The sequence below is a fragment of the Manduca sexta genome, chromosome 7 (genome assembly GCF_014839805.1).
Source record: "Manduca sexta isolate Smith_Timp_Sample1 chromosome 7, JHU_Msex_v1.0, whole genome shotgun sequence".
NCBI lineage: Eukaryota > Metazoa > Arthropoda > Insecta > Lepidoptera > Sphingidae > Manduca > Manduca sexta.
The window spans coordinates 11,669,379-11,691,854 of NC_051121.1; the positions used below are offsets into that span (position 1 = coordinate 11,669,379).

Sequence of the window (22,476 nt, forward strand, 5' to 3'; positions counted from 1 at the left end):
CACATGGAGTCCTCTGTCTTGCATACGAGAAATCTACCATGTAATTATAATGAAAGTAAAGGCAGTCCTCAGGCTTGATCATAGGGTTTGACTGTCATTTTAAAGGATATTATTTAATTATAAATTATCTTGAAGTGCATATGCTTCAGACTTCTTTATATTCATTTCAAAGGCCAAATCTCCCAACCCGTATAAAGCCTCATCGTTTATGCATTCTTATGATTAGTAAATAACTTAAGACGTGTCGTTTATTAATAAAACTACCTAAATAAATACATAATTCAATTTATTTTACATGAATTATAGTCCACGCTTTGCCTTGTAGTTGTCACGAACATACCTCGCTCCGACCTTGATACCTTCCCATGTTTCGAACCCAGCTTGTTCAATAAAGTTAGGGTCTACAAGGAAGCCGAAGGTTCCAAGACCAAATCTTAATCCTGGAAGCTCGTATGTGTACGATAATTCCACTCCAGCGACCTTGCCGTAATCTCCAGCAGTTCCTGACGCCTCATATAAGACTAAGGCACAGTTCCCCACAATATAGTCACGATTCCAGGACATCTTCACAGCATCGATAGCATGTGCCATTTGCACACCGACCATATGGAGGATCAAGGCATTTGGTGGTAGAACACCTGTACCCCAACCATACAGGATCATGCTTCCGAAACTATGGATATCCAGGAAGAGTTCAATACGGTCTGAGTATTCTAGAAATATGTCTCTGATGATGGCTGTCTCAGGTTCGGAGAAGGGGCCGCGACCGTGGAAGGTTTCCATGCAGACAATATTGCTGGAGGCCTGGCCCCAGTTGAAATCGAAGTTGCGGTTAAGGTCCACACCCATGCAGATGTTGCCAATCATGTAGCCAGTAGCGCGGTTTTTCCGCCAGAAACGTGCCTGTTTGTCCAAATAATATATAGATTAGAAAATGGAAAAAGTTTACACAATATTTTGCTGTTTAAACATAAATCATTAAAGGTCGTTTAAATTGAATATGCTTTTAGTAAAATATGATCGTTTAATTAACATTTATAAAGGCAGACGGAGCGTGTGGAATGCTTCGTGGTTACACACAATGTGTATTGAATTATTTGATTGAGATAGATCCCAATATGTAATGTATTTTAACCGCTTACGCAAAAAAGGAGTGTTACAAATTTAAATATAACGCAGTGTTTAGTTGCTCACATATTTTTCGGTGATGGTATTGAACCTTACCGATAGAAAATCATTATTGGTATAATTATAACAATTATTTTCGATAATAAAATAATAAAGAACACACATAGATTGTTTTGTTTTGTCTGATTTATATTTAATAATTTTATCAAGTTCTAAATTACTGAGGGTACTCCTTTTACACTTTGACCTTCGCTGGTATGAATGTTGACTATATTTCGAGCTCCTTTATACTTTACCTGTTTATGGCTGTGCACATATCCATCAGGGTTGGCGATGGGCAGGATGATCCAGTCGATGTCCTGCAGCAGGTCTCGCTCCGTCACGTCTATCACCAGCTTGTGTATGGCGTACAGAGTGGCCGGGAGGGTGATCCACTCCCGCGCATGAAGGAGGGATTCCATGAATACAATGGGTTTGCTTTCATCCTGTACATCGAATTTAATATTAATTACTGTCTTTCGCTTTCCGAATTAAATTTGTCGCAATTATGATCCAAATCCTTTAAAAGAGGATAGTCTCTCACCAAGTCTGACAGATCTATCTTCGTAAATAAAATATGTATTTTATTTATAAGAATATTTTATATAATCTTAAGTTTCAATCGCTAAAAGCATAAAATCAAACATACTTGGAAGTCGGTGGTGGAAATCTTCAAGTATTTGATGTCCCTGCCTTCGAAGCTCTTCCCGGCGTTGACCAGTTTCACTGTCTCGGGATACTCTTTAGCCAGCATCTCAAGGAATGCGTCCACCTGTATTATATTTATCGCTATATTAATGCACTAACCTGCATTATTAAATATTTTGTATGTATTTATAATAGACTGCCTCGAATGTGTTAAAGTACGACTGCAGTGCTAAGGTCTCGGATTCAATGCTCAGGTCAGGCAAAGTGATATCGGGTTTTTGATTCTGCTCATTATCAGCCCGGAGTCTAAAATTTGTGCCCGATATGGCGATAGGCTCGCCTGTCACATCATAGGACAGAACATTTACAGCTAAAGTTCAATACACCAGCGCTCCAGGTTATCCCTTCAGGGATAAAAAGCTTGTGTCATAATAAATTTTAAATGGGATGCCGATCTTTGAGGAATTGAGGAAGTTTTTAGTATGCTCCCCTGATGAGATCCCCCATATCCTCTATATAGTTATTATATAAAAAGACATTCGGTAGGTTACACAGTGTAAAAAGCACTTTTATATTCACCTGGTGGTAAGTATAAATCCTGTCAAACGGTAAACCAGCTGATCTCGACGCATTGTAACTTTTTCTGGACACGTCAGCGAGTAATTTGTCTTCCAAATCCAAAAATCTGGAAAGGGTTTATATTTTTGAACACAGAATTATCACAATCAAAATTATAATTACAATATTTAACGCTAACATACATTCATCATTAATTATGATATGATTGCTTCAGTGGCGTAGTTGTAATTGTACACAATACAAGTGCTACTGCCGCCCTGAGGACCTGGGTTCGAATCCCGGGCCAGGCTGATAAACATTGTGACTGGATTTTTCCATCTTAAAAATTACTCAGTCGCAGCTCGGAGTCAGGAAATTGGCGGTAAGCCGTTGGTCCTGCACCTGGTCTCTCTTAGGTCATGACGGATTACCGTCTCACCAGACTATGAGAGTTAAGGAACATGTCTATAATTATTGTAAGTGCTAGATTCTCATTCTCAACTTATGCTACTAAAACTCATGTTTCTGTTAGCATTATTCATATCCCGAAAGATAAATAAATAAATCACTTGCCTCCGTCTGTTTTTACTAGCATTCTCCACTTATACCATCATCGCATTATACGTTCACACTCAAGTATTAAATTTGTCTCATACTCAACTAAAACCATGTTATTGAACCCAGAACCAACATCTTATACTTACTCCTTAATATTTTCAGTCTTAACTTCAAACTCAATGTCTTCAGCCGTCAGTAATTCTTCCAACTCCACTCTCTTATCTTTGGACACGAGGATCGACCCTGGCCGTCCTGGTGCCGCATAGGACCAAACATCAACATCTAATTGGTACTGCAGTTGATTGAAGTATTGCGTCTGATCATGATGTTTCACTCTTACTTCGTATACTGCGTAACTGCAAATACAAGATACAATAAGATAACTAAAATAAGAATCCTATTATTACTCGGTATTAGCAAAATTACTGGTAAATTGTGACAGCCATAATAAAAAAGAAGATACAACGACCTATTTTCTACGATACAGGCGATGGAAATACGAGACAACAAGCTGACTAGAACGGGAATTGAATTATCACCTACCAATGACAACTTCGATATAATGTGGCTTCTACCTACAAATAGCTAAAAAGATCAATGGAGTTATTCTAAATGTCAACTCAAAGCAATTCCGCCAACTGAGAGTTTAGTAAATGTAAATGAATTCTCAAAATAATTAATTTTAATAAGAACAATTCTGTTGCTGTTATGGATAAAAACGTATCTACAAGGATAGATTAATTAAATTTTAATGTGGAATTAGAATCGTACATTGTCAAATCATTTCTTACTAACATTATAAATACGATAGTTTGTGAAAATATATCAATATTATGTGTTAAAAGTATGTAAACTCGAAAATATGAATGGACTTTTTTCATACGTGCAGAGCACCGAGCAACACCTAATTCAACTTAAAATAAAAATAAAAACTTGCGTGAAAATATTAAGCGTCGCGCCAAAGTTAATTTAATATAAGTTTTCTTCAGTTACATCCGACAATAACAGTTTATAGTGTTAATAATTATTATTTTGTTTATTCAATTTTGTACTCTATGTTAAACCTTTATTTCAATTTTTAAATTGAAAGTGCTACGAAGGGACTCTGTTCAATGTTCGCTCAGATGATGCAATATTATCGAGTGTTGACATTGGGCCGTAATACCGGTGCAACCATGATAACAGTTCCACTTACCCCATAGGTGACGGTAGAGATAGTGTGTTTTTTCATCGCGAAAAAAACAATGGTATCTAAAGAATACAAATATATCACTTACCCTTCATAAATCTCGTGTTTAGCTAAAACAGCACCGAAAAACAATAAACACAGTAACCGATACATGTCCAAGCTGGTCCAGTAACTATTTCGAATTGTTTATCATTTAATTGGTTACCGCATTTAAATCGACAATCTATCGATCCATCATACTTAACATGTGATTTTGTATAATTACGCATACGTGCTGCATTGGGCATAAGATTGTAGTAGACGGTTGGTCCGAATACGTCAGTTAGGCTATGCTTTTTGTTGACCACCGCTTTGTTCCATTCCTGTCGCCAAGCAATGGTATATGGAAAGAAAACTGAAGGCGTGAAAGTGATGTGCATCATGAGACTTACCTTCCAATGTTTAAGAGGTACGAGCGTGATGAAACCCATGCCGAAAAAAAAAACAACTAAAATTTTTTTTTTTGTTTACTTATAGCTTTATTGCACACAAAAATTTAATAATTTAAGATTAAAATGATAAACATAGCAGGTGCAATTGGCCGCCTTATCTCTCGAGACATTTTCTTACAGACAACCTTCTTGGATGGAATAAGAGAAAATAAGAAAAAAGGGCAGTTTAGGGCGAACATGTTAAAAATATTTATTTACAATGTCTGAACATATTAATCTTAGAGGCTACTAAACCGAATTTGTTTTTTTTATAACTAATATGAAACTACATTTCTCCTGAATGCAATAGGCTACTATTTATCCCGGGAAAATCTTTTTCATGCGGGCGGAGCCGCAGGTAAAGCTATCTTTTAATTTTCTAATTAATATTTTATTCTTAGCACATCTTTCAGGACCCAGGCTAATTTGCTGGTGGTAGGATATATTTTATATCCACCCGGATAGCAAACACCGTACCAGGTGTTAAAATCCGCCACAGTGACTCACGAAAGTGTGTTGCGTTCCAGAATAAGCCTGTGTATATGCGGTTCCCTCAGGGCGGCATAATTGTGTCGAGGGGTAATCATCTCTCGGCAGTTGACATTTTATTGGAATCCACTTCACTTACCATTGGGTGCAGTGGGAGACTGCCGTCCCCGTACAAAAAAAAAGGGTAATTCAACTCAAAAAAGCAAACTTAGCATGGCACCAACACTACTCTGTATGCACTCAGTGATGAGCCCGAACCCGGCTTATAAAGGAAGCTGGCTTAGGATATTGGGTACAACATAAAAATCTTTACTATATAATAGTAGATTTTCCAGTTTATTTCAAATTTTTCCTTAAATTCTAAAAGGACCTTCTGTTATAAATAAAACCTATTACAAATGCTTTAATCGTTTTATTTCACACAATTCACAGTCCACGCTTTGCCTTATAGTTGTCACGAACATACCTCGCTCCGACCTTGATACCTTCCCATGTTTCGAACCCAGCTTGTTCAATAAAGTCAGGGTCTACAAGGAATCCAAACAATCCGAGACCAAATCTAAATCCTGGAAGTTCGTATGTGTATGACAATTCTACATCTGCTACTTTCCCGTAATCCTGGGCGGTTCCAGAAGCCTGATATAGAACCAGTGCAGCATTTCCTGCAACGTAATCAGCATTCCAAGACATCTTCACAGCATCTATAGCGTGGGCCATTTGGACGGCGACGAGATGGAGAATCAGGCCATTTGGCGGAAGAACTCCTGTACCCCAGCCATAGAGGATCATGCTTCCGAAGCTGTGGATGTCTAGGAAAAGTTCCAGTCGATCGGAATGTTCTAGTAAAATGTCTCTGATGATGGCTGTCTCAGGTTCGGAGAAGGGGCCGCGGCCGTGGAAGGTTTCCATGCAGACAATATTGCTGGAGACCTGGCCCCAGTTTAAATCGAAGTTGCGGTTCAGGTCCACACCCAAGCAGATGTTGCCAATCATGTAGCCAGTGGCGCGGTTCTTACGCCAGAAACGACCCTGTTTGCAGATAAAAAAAATTGTAAAGGGTAAAGATTGAATGCAATATTTAAAACGATGTTTGAAGTTAGATTGTAACAACTTCTATACTGTTTTATAAAGCTGAAGAATTTATTTGATTTTTTAACGCGCTAATTTAAGGAACTACTGGTTCGAAATAAAAATCTTGTAGTGTTGATAACCCAGTTTTTTTGAGGGCTACTGTTTCGTGCGATGCGTAAGCAGTTAAAGTTACGTAACAATCATGTATGACAAAATTATTCCTCGTATAACGTTAAAAGTACATGTCTGCCTGTCTGAACGCGATAAACTCATACCTATCCAACACATTTCGATGAAATTTAGCAATGAAAATAGTTAGAGACCCTGAGAAGGATATAGGCTAGTTTCCATATCGGGAAAATTCATAAGGAGTACTTCATAAACAGAACAAGCTCTTAAAAATGTTATTCGTATTGCTGCTCTTTTTTGGATGTTTTATCATTATAATAAATAATATGTAGGGATTATCATGTTGGGTGATTTCTTTTTATCAGTGCGTGCTATAATTGTGCCGTAATATGAGTAACAACTTTATATTAATGTTTTTTTATATTGTAACTACTAAATATGTGATATTTTTGACTTCATCGCCAACTGTCAATATTTCAGTAATATCAAATATACTTTCTTCTTATCATCCCATCATGGCTTTGTTGCTGCTTGTAAGGACACCACACCTTGGTATGAAAAATACCCCTTTTACAATTACCTCTTTATGGCTGTGCACGTATCCATCAGGGTTAGCGATGGGCAGGATGATCCAGTCGATGTCCTGCAGCAAGTCTCGCTCCGTCACGTCAATCACCAGCTTGTGTATGGCGTACAGAGTGACCGGGAGGGTGATCCACTCCCGCGCGTGGAGGAGGGATTCTATGAACACTATGGGTTTGCTGTCATCCTGTGGGTAAAATATCGTATTAGTTTCGGATTGTTTTATGCAGCGTCATAGTGCAGTGAACGTGGGCTGTGAATCAAAATGCCGTTACTCAGTTTTTGTTCTAGAGAGCAAAAAGGGTTTTTGCCTTGTGCAAATAAAGCGCCGATTCAATTCAATTTGTAATAAAGCGTCCATAGCCTAGTTGGGAGTGGAACGGTCTAACGAGATGAATGTCCGCAGGTTCAAAACCAAAGGACACGCACCTCTGACTTTTTTAAAGTTATGTGTGCATTCTTTGTTAATTATCGCTTGGTTTATTGGTGAAAAAAAAAAATGTGTGAAAATCTGCATGTATCTAAGAAATTCTCCAAGAATTTTGAGTGTGTGTGAAGTCTGCCAATCCGCATTAAGCTAGCGTGGTAGACAAAGGTCTAAGCCCTCCCAATAGTGAAGGCCAGTGCTTAGCAGTGAGACAGTATATAATACAGGGTTGATATTATATATTTGTATTATAATAAATTATTACACAATTTTAAACCAAAGCTTAAATTTGGTCCAGTTGAAGTGAATAATTGTGATGACGCTCTTGACTATCAGGATCGACCTTGCTAATTAGTAGTTTCGTTTAATGTGTTTAAATTGGCAGATTCTTAACTACACTAATAGTAAATACATCTTTTTATATACCTATTTGGCCTACATACTACAATACACAGACATATATGAGGGTTGTATTATTATAATTGCAACATGAACTCAATGTCGATTTCCACTCGTTGCTTAGAACATAAATGTAACATTTTACGATGGCAAAATGGAAGTTTAATAATAGGAGTACTTAGTACTGTTGCATTAGCTTAATTAAAAGTAAAACCTAACATTCAAATCAGTAATACAACTGTAATGTCTGCTCGTTTACTGTAAAATGAGGGTGTAATTTATTTTTATTTCAATCTAGATGGAATCTGTATTATTTTATTTAGCCCTTTACAAATAAATATTATTAACCGCTGTTTTCTTTTCTTTTTTATAATTGATCTTATTATAAAACACTATTGTATAGTTACTCTCCATTGAAACTACTAAAACAATATCAATGAATGTTTTTATTACGTTTCGTTACACAATTGCTAATGATAAATAATAACTATGTAGCTGTGAAAATAGTGGTCTTAGGTTGCAATCCCAACTCAAGCAGTACTTTGTGTAAGTTCTTTAAACTTGATGCCCACGACTGGATATTTTGGCGAAGATGGCCGGCAAATAGCGCAGTCGAGAGAATGAGTAAAAATTTTGTGACACTGTTGCTCTCCACTGTTGCAACTCCTCATAGAGGTAAAAGAAAATATATAAAAAAATGTGGTCTTATTTTCAGTCGTGGAATTTGATATAATTTGATAGATTACAGATGAGCATCAAATGAAAATTTAACGTTGCTGGATCTAACATTGTAGCCTTGTACGTTTCATTGCTTCAAAGCACCACGTTACTTACTTGAAAATTTGTGGTGGAGATCTTCAAGTATTTGATGTCCCTGCCTTCGAAGCTTTTCCCGGCGTTAACCAGTTTCACTGTCTCGGGATACTCTTTAGCCAGCATCTCAAGGAATGCATCAACCTGGAATGAATTTCATAGTCACGAATGTATTTCTGTAGATATAAAATTATGAAATTAAAGCAATAAATATATTTTTTCGTATTCAATTTCGTGTTATTTCCTAACTTTATACGCTTTCCTGGCAATGGTTTTAGTTGTAATTACAAAGCATTATATGGTACTACGCCTATCGCCGTTAAACATTAGATGTTAAGTTTCAAATTGGCCAATAATTATATACCTGGTGGTAAGTGTAAATCCTGTCAAAGGGTAAACCAATCGATCCTGATGCATTGTAACTCTTTCGGGAAACTTCTTCTAGTAATTTGTCTTCCAGCTCTAGTAATCTAAAATATTTTGTAATTATTGACATTGGTCAGTTAGTTTTCGTAAAAAATCTCGTTATTGAATAAATAGCATTATTCTTTACACTGTTGTACACTTTAGGGACTTACATACATTTTTAGGACACCATTATATTATATAGACAACATTGAAGGAATCTTTTAATGTTGAGGATATCTAAGAATTCTCAGAAAGCTTTGTTTATGTAGAAAAATTTACAAAAAAATCATTAGGGATGAATATGCTCAAAAACAGATATTACGTTGTCGTGGTAAATGCAATTTTGAGGTACTTATTATTTGAAATCTTTATATTCCTCTTAAAAGATCCACACCATGTTCAGGATCCACATTTCATCACTTTTGAAAAGTAAAAGACACTCATACTTACTCCCTTATATTTTCTGTCTTTACTTCAAATTCAATATCTTGAGCTGTCAGCACTTCTTCCAACTCCATTCTCTTGTCTCTGGAAACCATAACCATTCCCGGTCTTCCTGGCACTGCATACGACCAAACATCAGCCTCCATTTGATACTGTAGATGATTGAAAAATTTGACCTGGTCATGATGTTTGACCTTTACTTCGTAGACGGTATGGCTGCAAAAATAAAAAAAAAATGTCATAACCATAGGAGTGCATTCATCATCAGCATCATCATCAGCCGCTGGGTTTCCAGCATGACCATGGAACTACCCCAAAGATTTCCAGATCGACCTATTGGAATCGGCTCGCTTCCAGTACCCTCCTGCGACATTTATGAGGTCATCCGACATTCATAGTCATCTGCCCACCTCGTGGATGGTCGTCCAACGTCCAGGATGTTCCTGGCTCATCGGCCATCAGTTGTGCGACCTGTGTGCCCTGCCCACAGTAGTGCATTAAGTTGCAGGATATTGTATCTGTATGTATCATAAACTTCGAGTAGATAGCCTCTAAAAATACCATGTGCCTCTCTGCTTGGAAGAGCAACCTATAGTAAATTTTCATATGATACCTGCACATCGGCCATCGTCACAAGAAAACGACTATGCATATAGTGTAGTTACATACTAGATAATTAAATATTTCAAAAATTAATTAGTCTACTGGCTTTTAGAATTCTTGCTTCTTAAATCGGATTAATTTTACCATATAATATTGCCTTAAAAAATGTGTCTTGAGTGTAAAAGTCTTCGATAGGGTCACATCATAATCATAAGCTTAATGTCTTATTAAATTCATAAAAATAGACAGTTTTATGAATTATTAAAGACAATATAGTTTTATATAGGGTTGTAGCTTCAAGAAGATAATATAAAACTTACCCATCATAAACCTCATGTTTAGCTGAAACAACACCCAAAAACAATAGGAACATCAACCAATACATGTCCAGGCTGGTCCAGTAGCAGTCTCGAAGTAATTTTTACTATCTGTTAATTTGCCAAATCACACTATCTATCGATCGATCATTATTAACGTGTGATCTTCAAGCGTACAGAATACGTGCAGCAATGGACACTGAACAATGTAAAGGTTATCTGTGACGTTCGTACATTTCTATTTCTGTATTTTTTTATATACATACATAGTATCAAGCCTCTATCCCATAGCGGTAGGCAGAGACTAGAGTTTGCACGATTCTGGCATACTTCTCTCGCTTCCACCTTTATCAATCGTATCATGCATACCCGCCGGTTCAGGGTACTTTTGACCTGGCCTTTGCTAAGTATGTCAGATATCTGATATTCAAAAGTTCATTCAGGTCGACCCTTACCGGCTCTTCCCTCCACATTCATCTTATATATCTTCTTCGTCAGTCACCCATCATCCATCTTCTCCAAATGCCCAAACCATCTTAGGATACCCCACCTTAGCAATTTTTATCTCTAATTTTATACATTTATAGTGTGAGAACGAAAATATACGAAAAGGTCCTCGTATAGTCACCAAAAATGCAAATTTGTTTAAATTTTTCGTCAGTATTAAAATGGTAATCTTTGTAATGAAACAACCAATACTTCTTTACATTTATTTGATAACATTTACAATCCACGCTTTTTTCTATAGTTATCGCGGACGTATCTCGCTCCAACTTTCATACCTTCCCATGTTTCAAACCCAGCTTGTTCAATAAAGTCAGGGTCTACAAGAAAACCAAAGAACCAAAACGAATCCCTTAGTGCTGGAAGCTCATAAGTGTACGATAAATCGACTCCACCCACTTTCCCGTAATCCATAGCTGTTCCAGAAGCTAGATCTAGAACCATAGCAGAGTTTCCAACAATATAATCACGATTCCAATACATCTTTACGGCATCGATAGCATTAGCCATTCGGACCGCGACGAGATGTACAATCAAACCATTTTCAGGGAGAACTCCGGAACCCCAACCGTAGAGGATCATACTTCCAAAGCTGTGGATATCCAGGAAGATTTCCAGGCGGTCGGAGTATTCTGCAATGATGTCTCTGATGATGATCGCCTCTGGTTCGGAGAAGGGGCCGCGGCCGTGGAAGGTTTCCGTGCAGACATCGTTGCTGGAAGCGGTGCCCCAGTCAATATCAAAGTTGCGGTTAAGGTCAACGCCCATGCAGGTATCGTTTTCCATGAACCCATTGGCGCGGTTTTTACGCCAGAAACGAGCCTAATAATAAAATATTTAAATGAGATAAAGATACTTAGGAAATAAATATTATAAAATTAATTTAGGTCGAGGAATATTAAAATATTTGGTAAACGTACATAAAAATGCATTCATATCTTACGCCTGAAGTAAAGCTCAATTTGTCCGAGGACAGATTTAACTATTAGGCAACTCTATTTATGTATATAATATTGTGGAACTAAAAGACAACGCTCATCTGTCAAAAGAAACTAAATACTGCACACTACCCAAATATCCTTTTACTAGAAACAACCACTTCCATCACTTAAATTTTAATAAGAATTATTATAATCCTCACCTGTTCGTGGCTGTGTACGTATCCATCAGGATTGGCGATGGGCAGGATGATCCAATCGATGTCCTGCAGCAGGTCTCGCTCGGTCACGTCAATCACCAGCTTGTGTATGGCGTACAGACTGGCCGGGAGGGTGATCCACTCCCGCGCATGCAGAAGGGATTCTATGAAGACTATGGGTTTACTGTCATCCTGAGGAAGAAAAGTAATATTTAATTAAGGCTAGAATTAGCTTACAGCTTCATTGGTATTACGAGTTGGTCCTCAAATGATGGAAAAATATTTATTTAAATTCTGATGAGATCGAATTCTGTGTCATGAGATTATACCCGCCATAGCAACTCCTGTACGCCAGAAATTATAAGTAAAAGCTGAAGTTCGGCAAATTTCTGTCATTTCTTATATCTCTGTTACTAGCAATGAAATAAATAAAAAAAAACTAGATCTTGCATAGAATCGGCGCTTTGTGTCATATTTTAATTACTATTATTGGGATCCAAAATCATGACGGTTGTTTTATACGAGCGCGGCAAAGTGACCTGTGCACAGTACACCTGATGTAAGGAGTACCACTTTCCATAATTAAGACAATCGTGTGGGTTATTATGGCCCCAAATATTTAAACTATAATGTAGTTGAGTTGTGGTAAATGATGATTTATGAACGAATCTGATTTGCTTTCTTCTTTAGGTCAAATAGTTTATAGTTGAATGTGACAAAACGCAAAGAATTAACTGCATAAAAATAACTTTTTAGTAAAGTACTTACTTGCTCAAGTTGTCGAATATAAAAAATATTTATGAATTTATATTATTAATTTGTATAAAACGATTTTAATAGTATCAAAATATTTTACTTGGAAGTCGGTGGTGGAAATCTTCAAGTATTTAATGTCTCTGCCTTCGAAGCTCTTTCCAGCGTTGACCAGTTTCACTGTCTCGGGATACTCTTTAGCCAACATCTCAAGATAGTCGTCTACCTGGAACGAATGTTTTATTTATTGCTACGTGACCGCTAAGAAAACTAATGTAGGTATTATGAATATTATATTGAAATTAAACTAATTTTCCGGATTCTATCGCGGTTTTTTGTTTTTATTTTCCTCCCGACGTTTCGAAGACTTTGCAGCCTTCATGGTCACGGGGGGGACTGAGGTGTTGTTCATCCGCAAAGTCAAAGTTACAATATCTACCTACATTTTACAATTATACAACTTTTTTAAATATTAATATATAGAATATTATATTTTTAATACATTTTAATAATAGTTTAGATGGTGCAACTCTTGATTGACATGTACGATTCTTAACATAACAAATTTGCTCCGTTTGAAGATGCTCATCAGCATGGCAATTCTCACCAGCGGTACGGAAAATACTCGCCTGACCTAAATATCAATTCTATACGAATCTTTAGACTTAACAAAAATTACAATTTTGAAACAAAGCTTTTGTTCAATATTTTATCACGGTTTTCATATTATAATTTTTTCCCGTCGTTTCGAAGACTTTACAGCCTTCGTAGCTCGGACAGAGGTGTTGGTTGTCTGGAGAGTCAAGTTACAATATATACCTACATACATTTTATAACGTAAATGAATCCGAAAAATAATCCTATTCCAATATTTAATAATATCAGCCCTGTATTATATACTTGCCCACTGCTGAACACGGGCCTCCTCTACTACTTAGAGGGTTTTTAGGCCTTAGTCCACCACTCTGGCCTAGTGCGGATTGGTAGACTTCACACACCTTCCAAATTCCTATAGAGGAACTTCTCAGATGTGCAGGTTTCCTCACGATGTTTTCCTTCACCGTTAAAGTGAACGATAAATTCACAAAGAATACACACATGATTTTTTAGAAAAGTCAGAGGTGTGTGCCCTAGGAATTTGAACCTGCGGACATTCGTCTCGGCAGACCGTTCCATACCCAACTAGGCTATCGTCGCTATATTCCAATATTTAACATTCACATAAACATCGAAAATCGAAATGTACGATAATCCCACATTCAAGAAAAACATGCGGATTAGTAGTCTGCATCTGAACAGAATTACTAAATAATCTCTTGACAATTACTGCAAACAATATTTACTCTTGAGTAAATGAGGCTTTTACTGCAACATAAAATAAAACTAAAAATGAGGTTCCAATCGTCGGTGATGACCACTAAACATACCATTTCAAGTGTACATTACTTAAGTGTGTTCATTAATCTTACTGACCTGCTTGTAAGTATGAATCCTGTCGAAAGGCAGGCCGGCTGTTCGTGACATATTGTAACTCTTCCTGGAAACCCTTGCATGTAACTGGTCTTCCAAATCCAGTAATCTGAAATATTTCATATTTCTTTTGGTTACACAGTAATATGCAGTTTAAAATAATAAATGATGAAGTATAATTCATATTATTACCAGTATTCTTTAAGTCTTAGGACCAAAGGTGTTTTAGGGGGTCTTAAGATTTTGGAGTCATTTAATCATGGTTCGCATCACACACTGCGAAAGAATTCAGTAAAAAGTCGTAGTTCTTCTTAGTTAAGGAGACGTTAAGAAAACAAGCACTATGTTAATGCAGTTAGTGAAAATGCTTGGTATATGAAAGTTCTTCTTGCTAATTTAATCTACCTTGTTAGACGAATCTAGCCGTCCCCCTTTTGGTAAACGACCTTTATCACTCAAGGAAATCGGCAATGCAAAATGCATAACATTTTCGCTACTATCCATAGCCGGTTCTTTCCTTACATCTTTTTTCTTTCTTCAAAGATCATCATAAAAACAACTTCCGAAATTAATTAAACAAAGGGACTCTGATACTTACTCCTTTACATTTTCGGTCCTAATTTTAAATTCGATGTTATTAGCGATCAAAACATCTTCAAACTCGGATCTCTTGTGTTTGGAGACGCGGACCATTCCAGGCCTTTCCGGCGCTGCGTAGGACCATAAATCGACATCCAGTTCGTACTGTAGCTGGTTGAAGAACTTGCCCTGGTCATAATCTTTCACACTTACTTCGTATATGGCATGACTGCAAAAACAGTAAATTATATACCCAAGGGAACTTAGAAACAGATCAAGGCACAAGCATTAGCCAATAAAAGAACAGACAAAAATGAATCTTAAGTCTAACTTACTCAAGAAAAGATTCTCACATTTGTAATCGTAAATATAAAAAAATATGTACACTTAAAAAGAGATCAGAAATAAAAATTCAAAAATAAACAATTTTGATGGCTGACGGCCACCATCTGTTTCATAATATGTAATCGCGTGATGCAGAAATAAGTCTATCGTTTCCAGCATGACCACGCCTTGACTCAATTTGCAATCGATCTGAATTACATGAATATAGTAATTTAAAGCGATGATAAATTAAGAGAAGACGATTAGCTAATTATGGTATCAAAAATAGTATTTAACTTTATAAAACTCAGTCTTACCCTTCGTAAATCTCATGTTTGGCAAAAACAGAACCCAAAAACAAGAGAAACACCAACTGATACATGTCCAAGCTGATCCAATAGCTATTTCGAAATAATTTTTATTATCTGTTAATTAGTTACCGAATGAATGGGCTATCTATCGATCGATCATAATTATGTGGGATAAGATGTATAGATAATTGTAGACGCCGTAAGCTGTCTATCCCAGTAATTGAAATTAGGTACAATGGTCCATTTTTAATATACCAAATTTTTACATGCTATTCTACTACTAGGAACGGGGCCTCCTCCACTACTAAAAGGGCTTAGTTGACCACGTTGGCCTAGTGCGGATTTGTTGACGTCATATACCCTGGAAATTCTAATATACAATTTTTAGGTTTGTAGGTTTCCTCACGATTATCTTCACCATCAAAACTAGCAATTGTAACTAAGATTGTTGAAAAATTCCTCAAAGTAACACATTTATTTAAGTGGCCGTAAATAAGTGACTTCACCTTACTTGTCGATTAAGCATATCTATTTTAATGTGCGTTCAACTGCATTATATGCGAGTCAAGATTAAAAATATAAAAACCCAACGGTTGCAATCAATCTCTTAGTGATAATGGATATTCACGAGATATTACATTGATAAATTTAAATAAATATTTTTGATCAATTACTTTAGTTTCAGCATTGTTTAAACATGTTTACTCTATTTATTACATACTAGCTTTTGCCCGCGGCTCCGCCCGCGTGAGCTAGTTTTTCCGGGATAAAGTTTTCCATTATAAAAGTCACGCTATATATTTTCCCGGAATAGAAACTTTAACCGTTTACTGAGCGCACGCAACAGAAGCTCTCAAGAGGAATCAATTTTCCCCGTTTTTGCAACAATTTTTGTTTATGTTCCGCTCCTATTGGTCATAGCGTGATGTTGTATACCCCTGAAATATTTTTTCAATGCGAATCTATAATTCCTGAGATTTGCGTATTCAGACAAACAAAGGAACTCTTCAGCTTTTTATAATAGTATAGATTTCAGTTTTAAAGACCAGTAAAAACAAAAAAGAGAAGGAAACATCAAACTTCGTACAAGAAGCGAAAGAAGGAAAACGACTGATATTAATTAATTCGTCACGAAAAAGAAAATGTAAATTCAAAAGATCCGTTAGGATCTAAATAAAATCGTTTTAATTAAACCACCTTAATAAATGTATGAATTATTTTATTTTACAACATTCACAATCTGGCCTTTCTCTTAAACTTATCGCGAACATGTCTTGCACCGACCTTAATGCCTTCCCAGGTTTCGAACCCAGCTTGCTCAATAAATTCAGGATTAACAAGAAATCCCATCATACCAGAGCCACCCCTAAATCCTGGAAGCTCATATGTATATGATAAATCGGCTCCACCAACTATTCCATAATCCATAGCGGATCCAGAAGCCTGGTACAAGACAAGGGCAGAGTTCCCAACGATGTAATTACGATTCCAGGGCATCTTCACAGTATCGATAGCATTAGCCATCCGCACAGCGACGGAATGGAAAATCAAGCCATTGTCAGGAAGGACTCCCGTCCCCCAACCATACAGGATCATGCTTCCAAAACTGTGGATATCCAAGAAGAGTTCTAGTCGGTCGGAGTATTCTGTGAATATGTCTCTGATGTTGGCAGTCTCTGGTTCAGAGAAAGGAGCGCTACCGTGGAAGGTGTCCAAACAGACGTTGCCGCTGGAGGCGGTGCTCCAGTTAATGTCAAAGTTGCGGTTGAGATCGACGCCTACACATACATTTGCGGGAATGAAGCCAGTTGCCCGGTTTTTGCGCCAGAAACGGGCCTGTTTCCACAAAAAAATAATTTAGCATTATTAAATTTACTTGTAGACCATAATGAAATATAATAAAGTAACTATGATATTTTAAATATGATATTACGTAATATTTTTACTGAAAGTATCAAAAAGAAAAAATGCATAATCGTGAAAAAAAAAGATCTTTTCTGTTAAGAAAATCTGAGACAAAATGTGAATTTTCAATAATCTGATTATTATTTTCCTGCTACTCATCGATTTAGTAGAAATGTATGCTGAATATATCTGCTTATTTTATACATTTCAATTTATTCGACTAACTATTTATTCATGTTTTGTAATAAATACTTTATTCTACTATACTAGCTTCTGCTGCAGAAACCTTCTATTTTATCTCTTCCATACCTTAGGGCTTTTATTGTATTAGGCTTCTAGCATCTTTATAACCCACACCTGTTCATGGCTGTGCACGTATCCATCAGGGTTAGCGATAGGCAGAATGATCCAGTTGATGTCCTGCAGCAGGTCTCGCTCCGTCACATCTATCACCAGCTTGTGTATGACGTACAGAGTGGCCGGGAGGGTGATCCACTCCCGCGCGTGGAGGAGGGATTCTATGAACACTATGGGTTTGCTGTCGTCCTGTAAAATTATATTATTCATGATAATGCATTTTACAGGTAAAAATACCATTGACCTTTCTTTGCAGAAGGAACAGAGAAGAAATTTACGTAACAAATAGCAAATTTCGAGAATTTGTATTAAAGTGTTGAATTATTCTTATTAAAAAAATTTACAAATCAAAGCGTCAAACAAATGTCTTACTTCGAAGTTACTTGTGGAGATCTTCAAGTATTTCATATCCCTGCCTTCAAAGCTCTTCCCAGCGTTAACAATCTTCACTGTCTCCGGAAACTGTTTAGCCAACATCTCAAGATATTCGTCCACCTAGAATGACCATCACAATTTACAAGTGTGATACAATATTGTTTCAATTAGATGAGAAGACGTCTATATAATTGTCTTTATGAAAAATCCAAAAAACATGCTAGTCAGTCCTGATAGCAAATGGCGTAAAGAAATTTCCTTTGAGGAAGAAATTGATGAAGTAAAAATACCTTTTATAAGAGCTATCGCTCTCTGATGGTACTCATTCAAGGTACACCAGCAGAGGCAATAGTTAGAGGCAAGTTATTTTGTTACTTCACATGAGGTTTTTTGAAATAATCTTAATGGTCCAGCCGGCCAATCACATTGCGGAATAACGGACTACATCGTTTCTACTATTCTAAAAGCTTATAGGTAGAGCAAACCCACTAAGAATTGTAATAGACTAGCTTTTGTTCACGTGAAAAACAAATCCGGGATGAATCTTGCTATATATTTTCCCGGGATAAAAAGCCTGTATCCCGCCCTGGGTTTTAAACCATCCCCATGCTAAATTTCATCAAAATCGGTTCACTGGTTAGCTGTGAAAGCGTAACAGACAGATAGACAGAATTACTTTCGTATTTATAACATAAATATGGAAGTATGGATGTCAGTTAACACTGACGTCATGAATATGCAAGGGATGATACACCTCGGAATGGTATACTATGAAATTATGTGTTCTATGGCGAGCAATGCCAATGTGATATTATTTACCTGTTTGTAGGTATAAATCCTATCGAAAGGTAGACCAGCTGATCTTGATGCATTGTAACTCTTTTTGGATACATCTTCTAGTAAGTTCTCTTCCAAATCCAGTAACCTGAAATACTCTTTATTACTTAAGCGCGTTAGGTCTATATTTCTCAAATATCGTATACTAACAATTTCACAATACGTATGGCCATATTATTATCATTATCTCTCTTATCATATCTTATAATTAGGTAAGAAATATTTAAACGCCGCGCAGATGTCATTTTATCGTAAATACAAAACAAAAGACGATAACAAGCTGTCAATATTTTGTCTTCAATTACTGAGAATCTAATATTTGCTTTAACCAAAGATATTAAACAGTATAGTTAGTTATAGACCAGACATAAAGACTATATTTGAGCCTCAGATTTGAGCTCCAATAGTTATTACCAATTGTCAAGTTGTTGTCTTATTTGAAATGTCCATGAGACAAGATGTCACAGCGTCCTTAGTTATTAATAAAAAAATAATATATTCACAGTAAATATGCTATTAAGCGTGCATATCACGATATGGAAAAAAATTGAAGTATCTTACATAAGTTTTTTTCTATTTCAAGGTAATTTGAGTAATCATCACATAAGCGCATTTTTGTATGACAATCCCAATGTCCGCTCTATATAACTTAGAACTCTTTGGCTTTAACTAATTGGCAAACTAATCAACAGCTGGTTGATTAAATAGACAACCAATACGCTAAAAGCCGTAATAAACAGATTAATACATTAAATGCTTAGATGAGATATATTTGTTAATAAAGCCTTAATATATTTGGATAATCTGTACAGGGTCATTTTGATATTGCGTTATTAAATGTTATTACATTCTTATCTTCTTGAAAATAACACTTTACAAATGAGTTGCTAACACTAGATGTAAAATAAAAACGTGTACGTTTCGAACGAAATAAATATTAATAAAAAGTAATTTTAATTTTATACGGCTTATTGCCGCATTTACTAATCTAAGAGAATTTGTCGCAGTGGCACCATCACACTTGCAGTCAGAAATACACTCATACACGCGCCATTTTCGGATTAAACTACGAAATGATAAAAAAGTAGAACCAGGATTTTTAGTGAGAATATTTGTTAATCATATAGCAAATATATGGTTTCATTTTATAATACAATGTTAAAACGACTCAGTATTATATTAGTATTTAATTAGAAAAATATCAAATTCAAAGAAGTTGCGTTTAAAAAATGTGTGTATTGAATGTAGAGTATATCTTACTCCTTAATATTTTCAGTCTTTACTTCAAACTCGATGTTTTCAGCTTTCAGTATTTCTTCCAACTCAGATCTCTTGTCTTTGGAGACGAGGACCATTCCAGGTCTCCCTGGCACTGCGTAGGACCAAAAATCGACCTCCAGTTGATATTGTAGCTGATTCAAGAACTTGCCTTGGTCATAATTTTTGACGCTTACTTCGTACACGGCATGGCTGCAAATACAAAAGTATATAAATAGTAATAACACCTAATAATCCTGATTCAGGATTTTATAACTATTAGAATATGGCACGCAGACGCTATTGGTTTAACAATACAACACGACGGTTGGTAGGCTTACTACGACACTGAGTTTCAATACAATTTAAAATGAGCAAATTAAACCTAAAGTGAAAAAACATAGTACATTTTTGTATGGTTTTTGATCGTAGTTTAAATTTTTCGAAAAATTGTCGGTTAGGTCCATTTTCCAGATAACTATCAATACTTTTATTAATAAACACTTGCTGAAGTTTAAAAATATAGCTCAACAGTCTAACACATTAGTTCATTATATCAAAATCTGGTTGCAATCAAATCAATCTCCAGAAAAAAATCTTATTTACTCCCGGGAAAAATCATCAAAGTAAATGAAAACACACACAACATCTTTATTCCCGAAGGGTAGGTAGAGATACAACCAGGTCACTCTCTTTTCGCCGTGTATGTTCCGTCCTATGATGTGATAGAATGTCGAAGGTATAAAAAAAAATCTTACCCTTCGTAAATTTCGTGTTTCGCTAAAACAACACCCAAAAACAAAAGAATTATTGACCGACTCATGTCCAGGCCGGTGCAATAACAGTTTAGAAATAATAGTTATTATCTATTAATTGTTACCAAATGAATATTATCTATCGATCGATTATCATTTAATTTTGAAACATCGGTAAATATTGGATTTATTGGTTTTCATTTTGGAGCCGCCGTGCGTTTGTATTGTTGCAAACGAGCGACAAATAGTCGTTCATCTCGACTAAAAGTCTTGCATCTTGTCAGTTGGGCACTCTTGATGTGGTGGTGGTTGTTTCGGTAATTAAACGAAAGGGCGTCGACATCGTCAGTTCTTTTGGCGATAGTTTCAAGTCTGCTAAGGTTTTGATCATTTTTGTTGCCTTCTAGCGCTGTACATGCAATCAGTTCTGAAGTTGCTTCTAACATCCTATACAAAACGAGGGGCTTGCGTCTTCACCCGCTTATTCCTTCCCGATAAAAAAGTCCCTATATGGACTATTTAGAATTACACATTTCGAAAAACCTTACTCATCGTACACACATCCAACAAAATATAATCTTTCGTTTGCTTTTAGAGACCAATGCAACTTCAACAATCATGCCAAATGGTCAAATCAGAATTGTCAGATTAAAAACAACTATAGTGCAATAGAATAATAATTATTTAAATTATAAAACGACCGTCTGTAAAGTCCATTATATGTTTTTTTTATTTAAACGAAGGTTATGACATATATAACGAATAAAGATATGACAGAGAGCTCGAGCAGACAATCATAAGGTTTCTGTCGATTAAAGTATTTGGAAACGTATTAATAATCTTCGAAAAGCCTTTGTTTTGCAAGTCGGGGTCTTTGGTTTTATTCCCAGGTTGAACAACACTGTGTGTTTCTCCAACAAGTTTCCTTAGGAGCTCAATGACATTTGTATCCAAATATCACATAGTAGTATGCTGTATACTGGTGGTAGGATATATTTTATATCCGCCCGGATAGCGACCATCACACACAAGGTGGAATAACTACCATAATGTCTCACGTGAATGTGTCGCATTCCGAGATCACCATGTGTATAATCTAGTTAATAATTAATAATGGCATAATAATGGCCGGCATAATTATGTCGACTGGCGAGAGATAATCATCTGTCATCAGTCAACACTATCTGGACCCTACAGCTAACCATCCAGACGCAGCAGAGTCTCTTTAACGGTATAAAAAACAAATCGGGCACATAAAACAATGATATCAAACATGTGGCTGGTCGAACCAAAATCCTTGTGTAAGTTCAGCGCAATAAATAACAAAATCGACTTCACCATTTCGCAGGCACAAAAACAAACTAAAATAAATCGAAACCTGACCGCTAGAACATAAACACGACTTGTAGGAATAAAGCCATTAACGTGGGTAAATTAGTTCTGCTCAAAGAAAACAATTTTAAGCGCCTTAACGACTCCTCGTCACACCATTGCTATAACTTATTGATTTTATTACATAGCTTCCAGTTTCAAAGATAGGTTCTAGACTTAATATCTAACGCCTTAAAAAATATACGCGGGAACTCGGTGGATGCAGGCTGTTTCTATCAGATTTTTCTAGCAATCTTAAGAGGCCAAG

The 22,476-nt window shown here is 36.3% G+C and overlaps 4 protein-coding genes across 4 annotated transcripts; all 4 read right to left on the reverse strand.

The window, feature by feature from the left end:
- Nucleotides 1-269: 269 nt before the first annotated feature.
- On the reverse strand, nt 270-4,359 carry LOC115442453 (carboxypeptidase B). Its single transcript, XM_030167488.2, has 6 exons — nt 4,209-4,359; nt 3,078-3,287; nt 2,395-2,500; nt 1,817-1,939; nt 1,425-1,613; nt 270-903 (listed from the first exon to the last, which is right to left on the reverse strand). Exons 1-6 carry the CDS (start codon nt 4,271-4,273, stop codon nt 301-303), a joined length of 1,296 nt encoding a protein of 431 aa, XP_030023348.2. The 5' UTR covers nt 4,274-4,359; the 3' UTR covers nt 270-300.
- A 1,117-nt stretch (nt 4,360-5,476) lies between these two features.
- Nucleotides 5,477-10,671, reverse strand: LOC115442455 (carboxypeptidase B). The gene is made up of 6 exons (XM_030167491.2): nt 10,276-10,671; nt 9,359-9,568; nt 8,865-8,970; nt 8,522-8,644; nt 6,860-7,048; nt 5,477-6,108 (listed from the first exon to the last, which is right to left on the reverse strand). The coding sequence occupies exons 1-6, from the start codon at nt 10,338-10,340 to the stop codon at nt 5,506-5,508; spliced, it is 1,296 nt and encodes a 431-aa protein (XP_030023351.2). The 5' UTR covers nt 10,341-10,671; the 3' UTR covers nt 5,477-5,505.
- A 297-nt stretch (nt 10,672-10,968) lies between these two features.
- On the reverse strand, nt 10,969-15,491 carry LOC115442454 (carboxypeptidase B). The gene is made up of 6 exons (XM_030167490.2): nt 15,358-15,491; nt 14,736-14,945; nt 14,141-14,246; nt 12,771-12,893; nt 11,918-12,106; nt 10,969-11,598 (listed from the first exon to the last, which is right to left on the reverse strand). The coding sequence occupies exons 1-6, from the start codon at nt 15,420-15,422 to the stop codon at nt 10,996-10,998; spliced, it is 1,296 nt and encodes a 431-aa protein (XP_030023350.2). The 5' UTR covers nt 15,423-15,491; the 3' UTR covers nt 10,969-10,995.
- An 891-nt stretch (nt 15,492-16,382) lies between these two features.
- Nucleotides 16,383-20,913, reverse strand: LOC115442474 (carboxypeptidase B). The gene is made up of 6 exons (XM_030167517.2): nt 20,841-20,913; nt 20,086-20,295; nt 18,808-18,913; nt 17,986-18,108; nt 17,614-17,802; nt 16,383-17,187 (listed from the first exon to the last, which is right to left on the reverse strand). Exons 1-6 carry the CDS (start codon nt 20,903-20,905, stop codon nt 16,585-16,587), a joined length of 1,296 nt encoding a protein of 431 aa, XP_030023377.1. The 5' UTR covers nt 20,906-20,913; the 3' UTR covers nt 16,383-16,584.
- Between the last annotated feature and the right edge of the window lie 1,563 nt (nt 20,914-22,476).

Coding starts and splice junctions, on each gene's coding strand:
- LOC115442453 (XM_030167488.2), bottom strand. CDS start 4,273: ATGTATCGGTTACTGTGTTTATTGTTTTTCGGTGCTGTTTTAGCTAAA. Junction 3,288..4,208: donor AAACACGAGATTTATGAAGG/GTAAGTGATATA, acceptor TTGTATTTGCAG/TTACGCAGTATACGAAGTAA. Junction 904..1,424: donor ATGTGCACAGCCATAAACAG/GTAAAGTATAAA, acceptor TTGGACAAACAG/GCACGTTTCTGGCGGAAAAA.
- LOC115442455 (XM_030167491.2), bottom strand. CDS start 10,340: ATGTATTGGTTGATGTTCCTATTGTTTTTGGGTGTTGTTTCAGCTAAA. Junction 7,049..8,521: donor TCTCCACCACAAATTTTCAA/GTAAGTAACGTG, acceptor TTTTACCCACAG/GATGACAGCAAACCCATAGT. Junction 6,109..6,859: donor ACGTGCACAGCCATAAAGAG/GTAATTGTAAAA, acceptor ATCTGCAAACAG/GGTCGTTTCTGGCGTAAGAA.
- LOC115442454 (XM_030167490.2), bottom strand. CDS start 15,422: ATGTATCAGTTGGTGTTTCTCTTGTTTTTGGGTTCTGTTTTTGCCAAA. Junction 14,946..15,357: donor AAACATGAGATTTACGAAGG/GTAAGACTGAGT, acceptor CTGTTTTTGCAG/TCATGCCATATACGAAGTAA. Junction 12,107..12,770: donor TTTCCACCACCGACTTCCAA/GTAAAATATTTT, acceptor TTTCTTCCTCAG/GATGACAGTAAACCCATAGT.
- LOC115442474 (XM_030167517.2), bottom strand. CDS start 20,905: ATGAGTCGGTCAATAATTCTTTTGTTTTTGGGTGTTGTTTTAGCGAAA. Junction 20,296..20,840: donor AAACACGAAATTTACGAAGG/GTAAGATTTTTT, acceptor TTGTATTTGCAG/CCATGCCGTGTACGAAGTAA. Junction 18,109..18,807: donor GGATTTATACCTACAAACAG/GTAAATAATATC, acceptor TGGTCATTCTAG/GTGGACGAATATCTTGAGAT.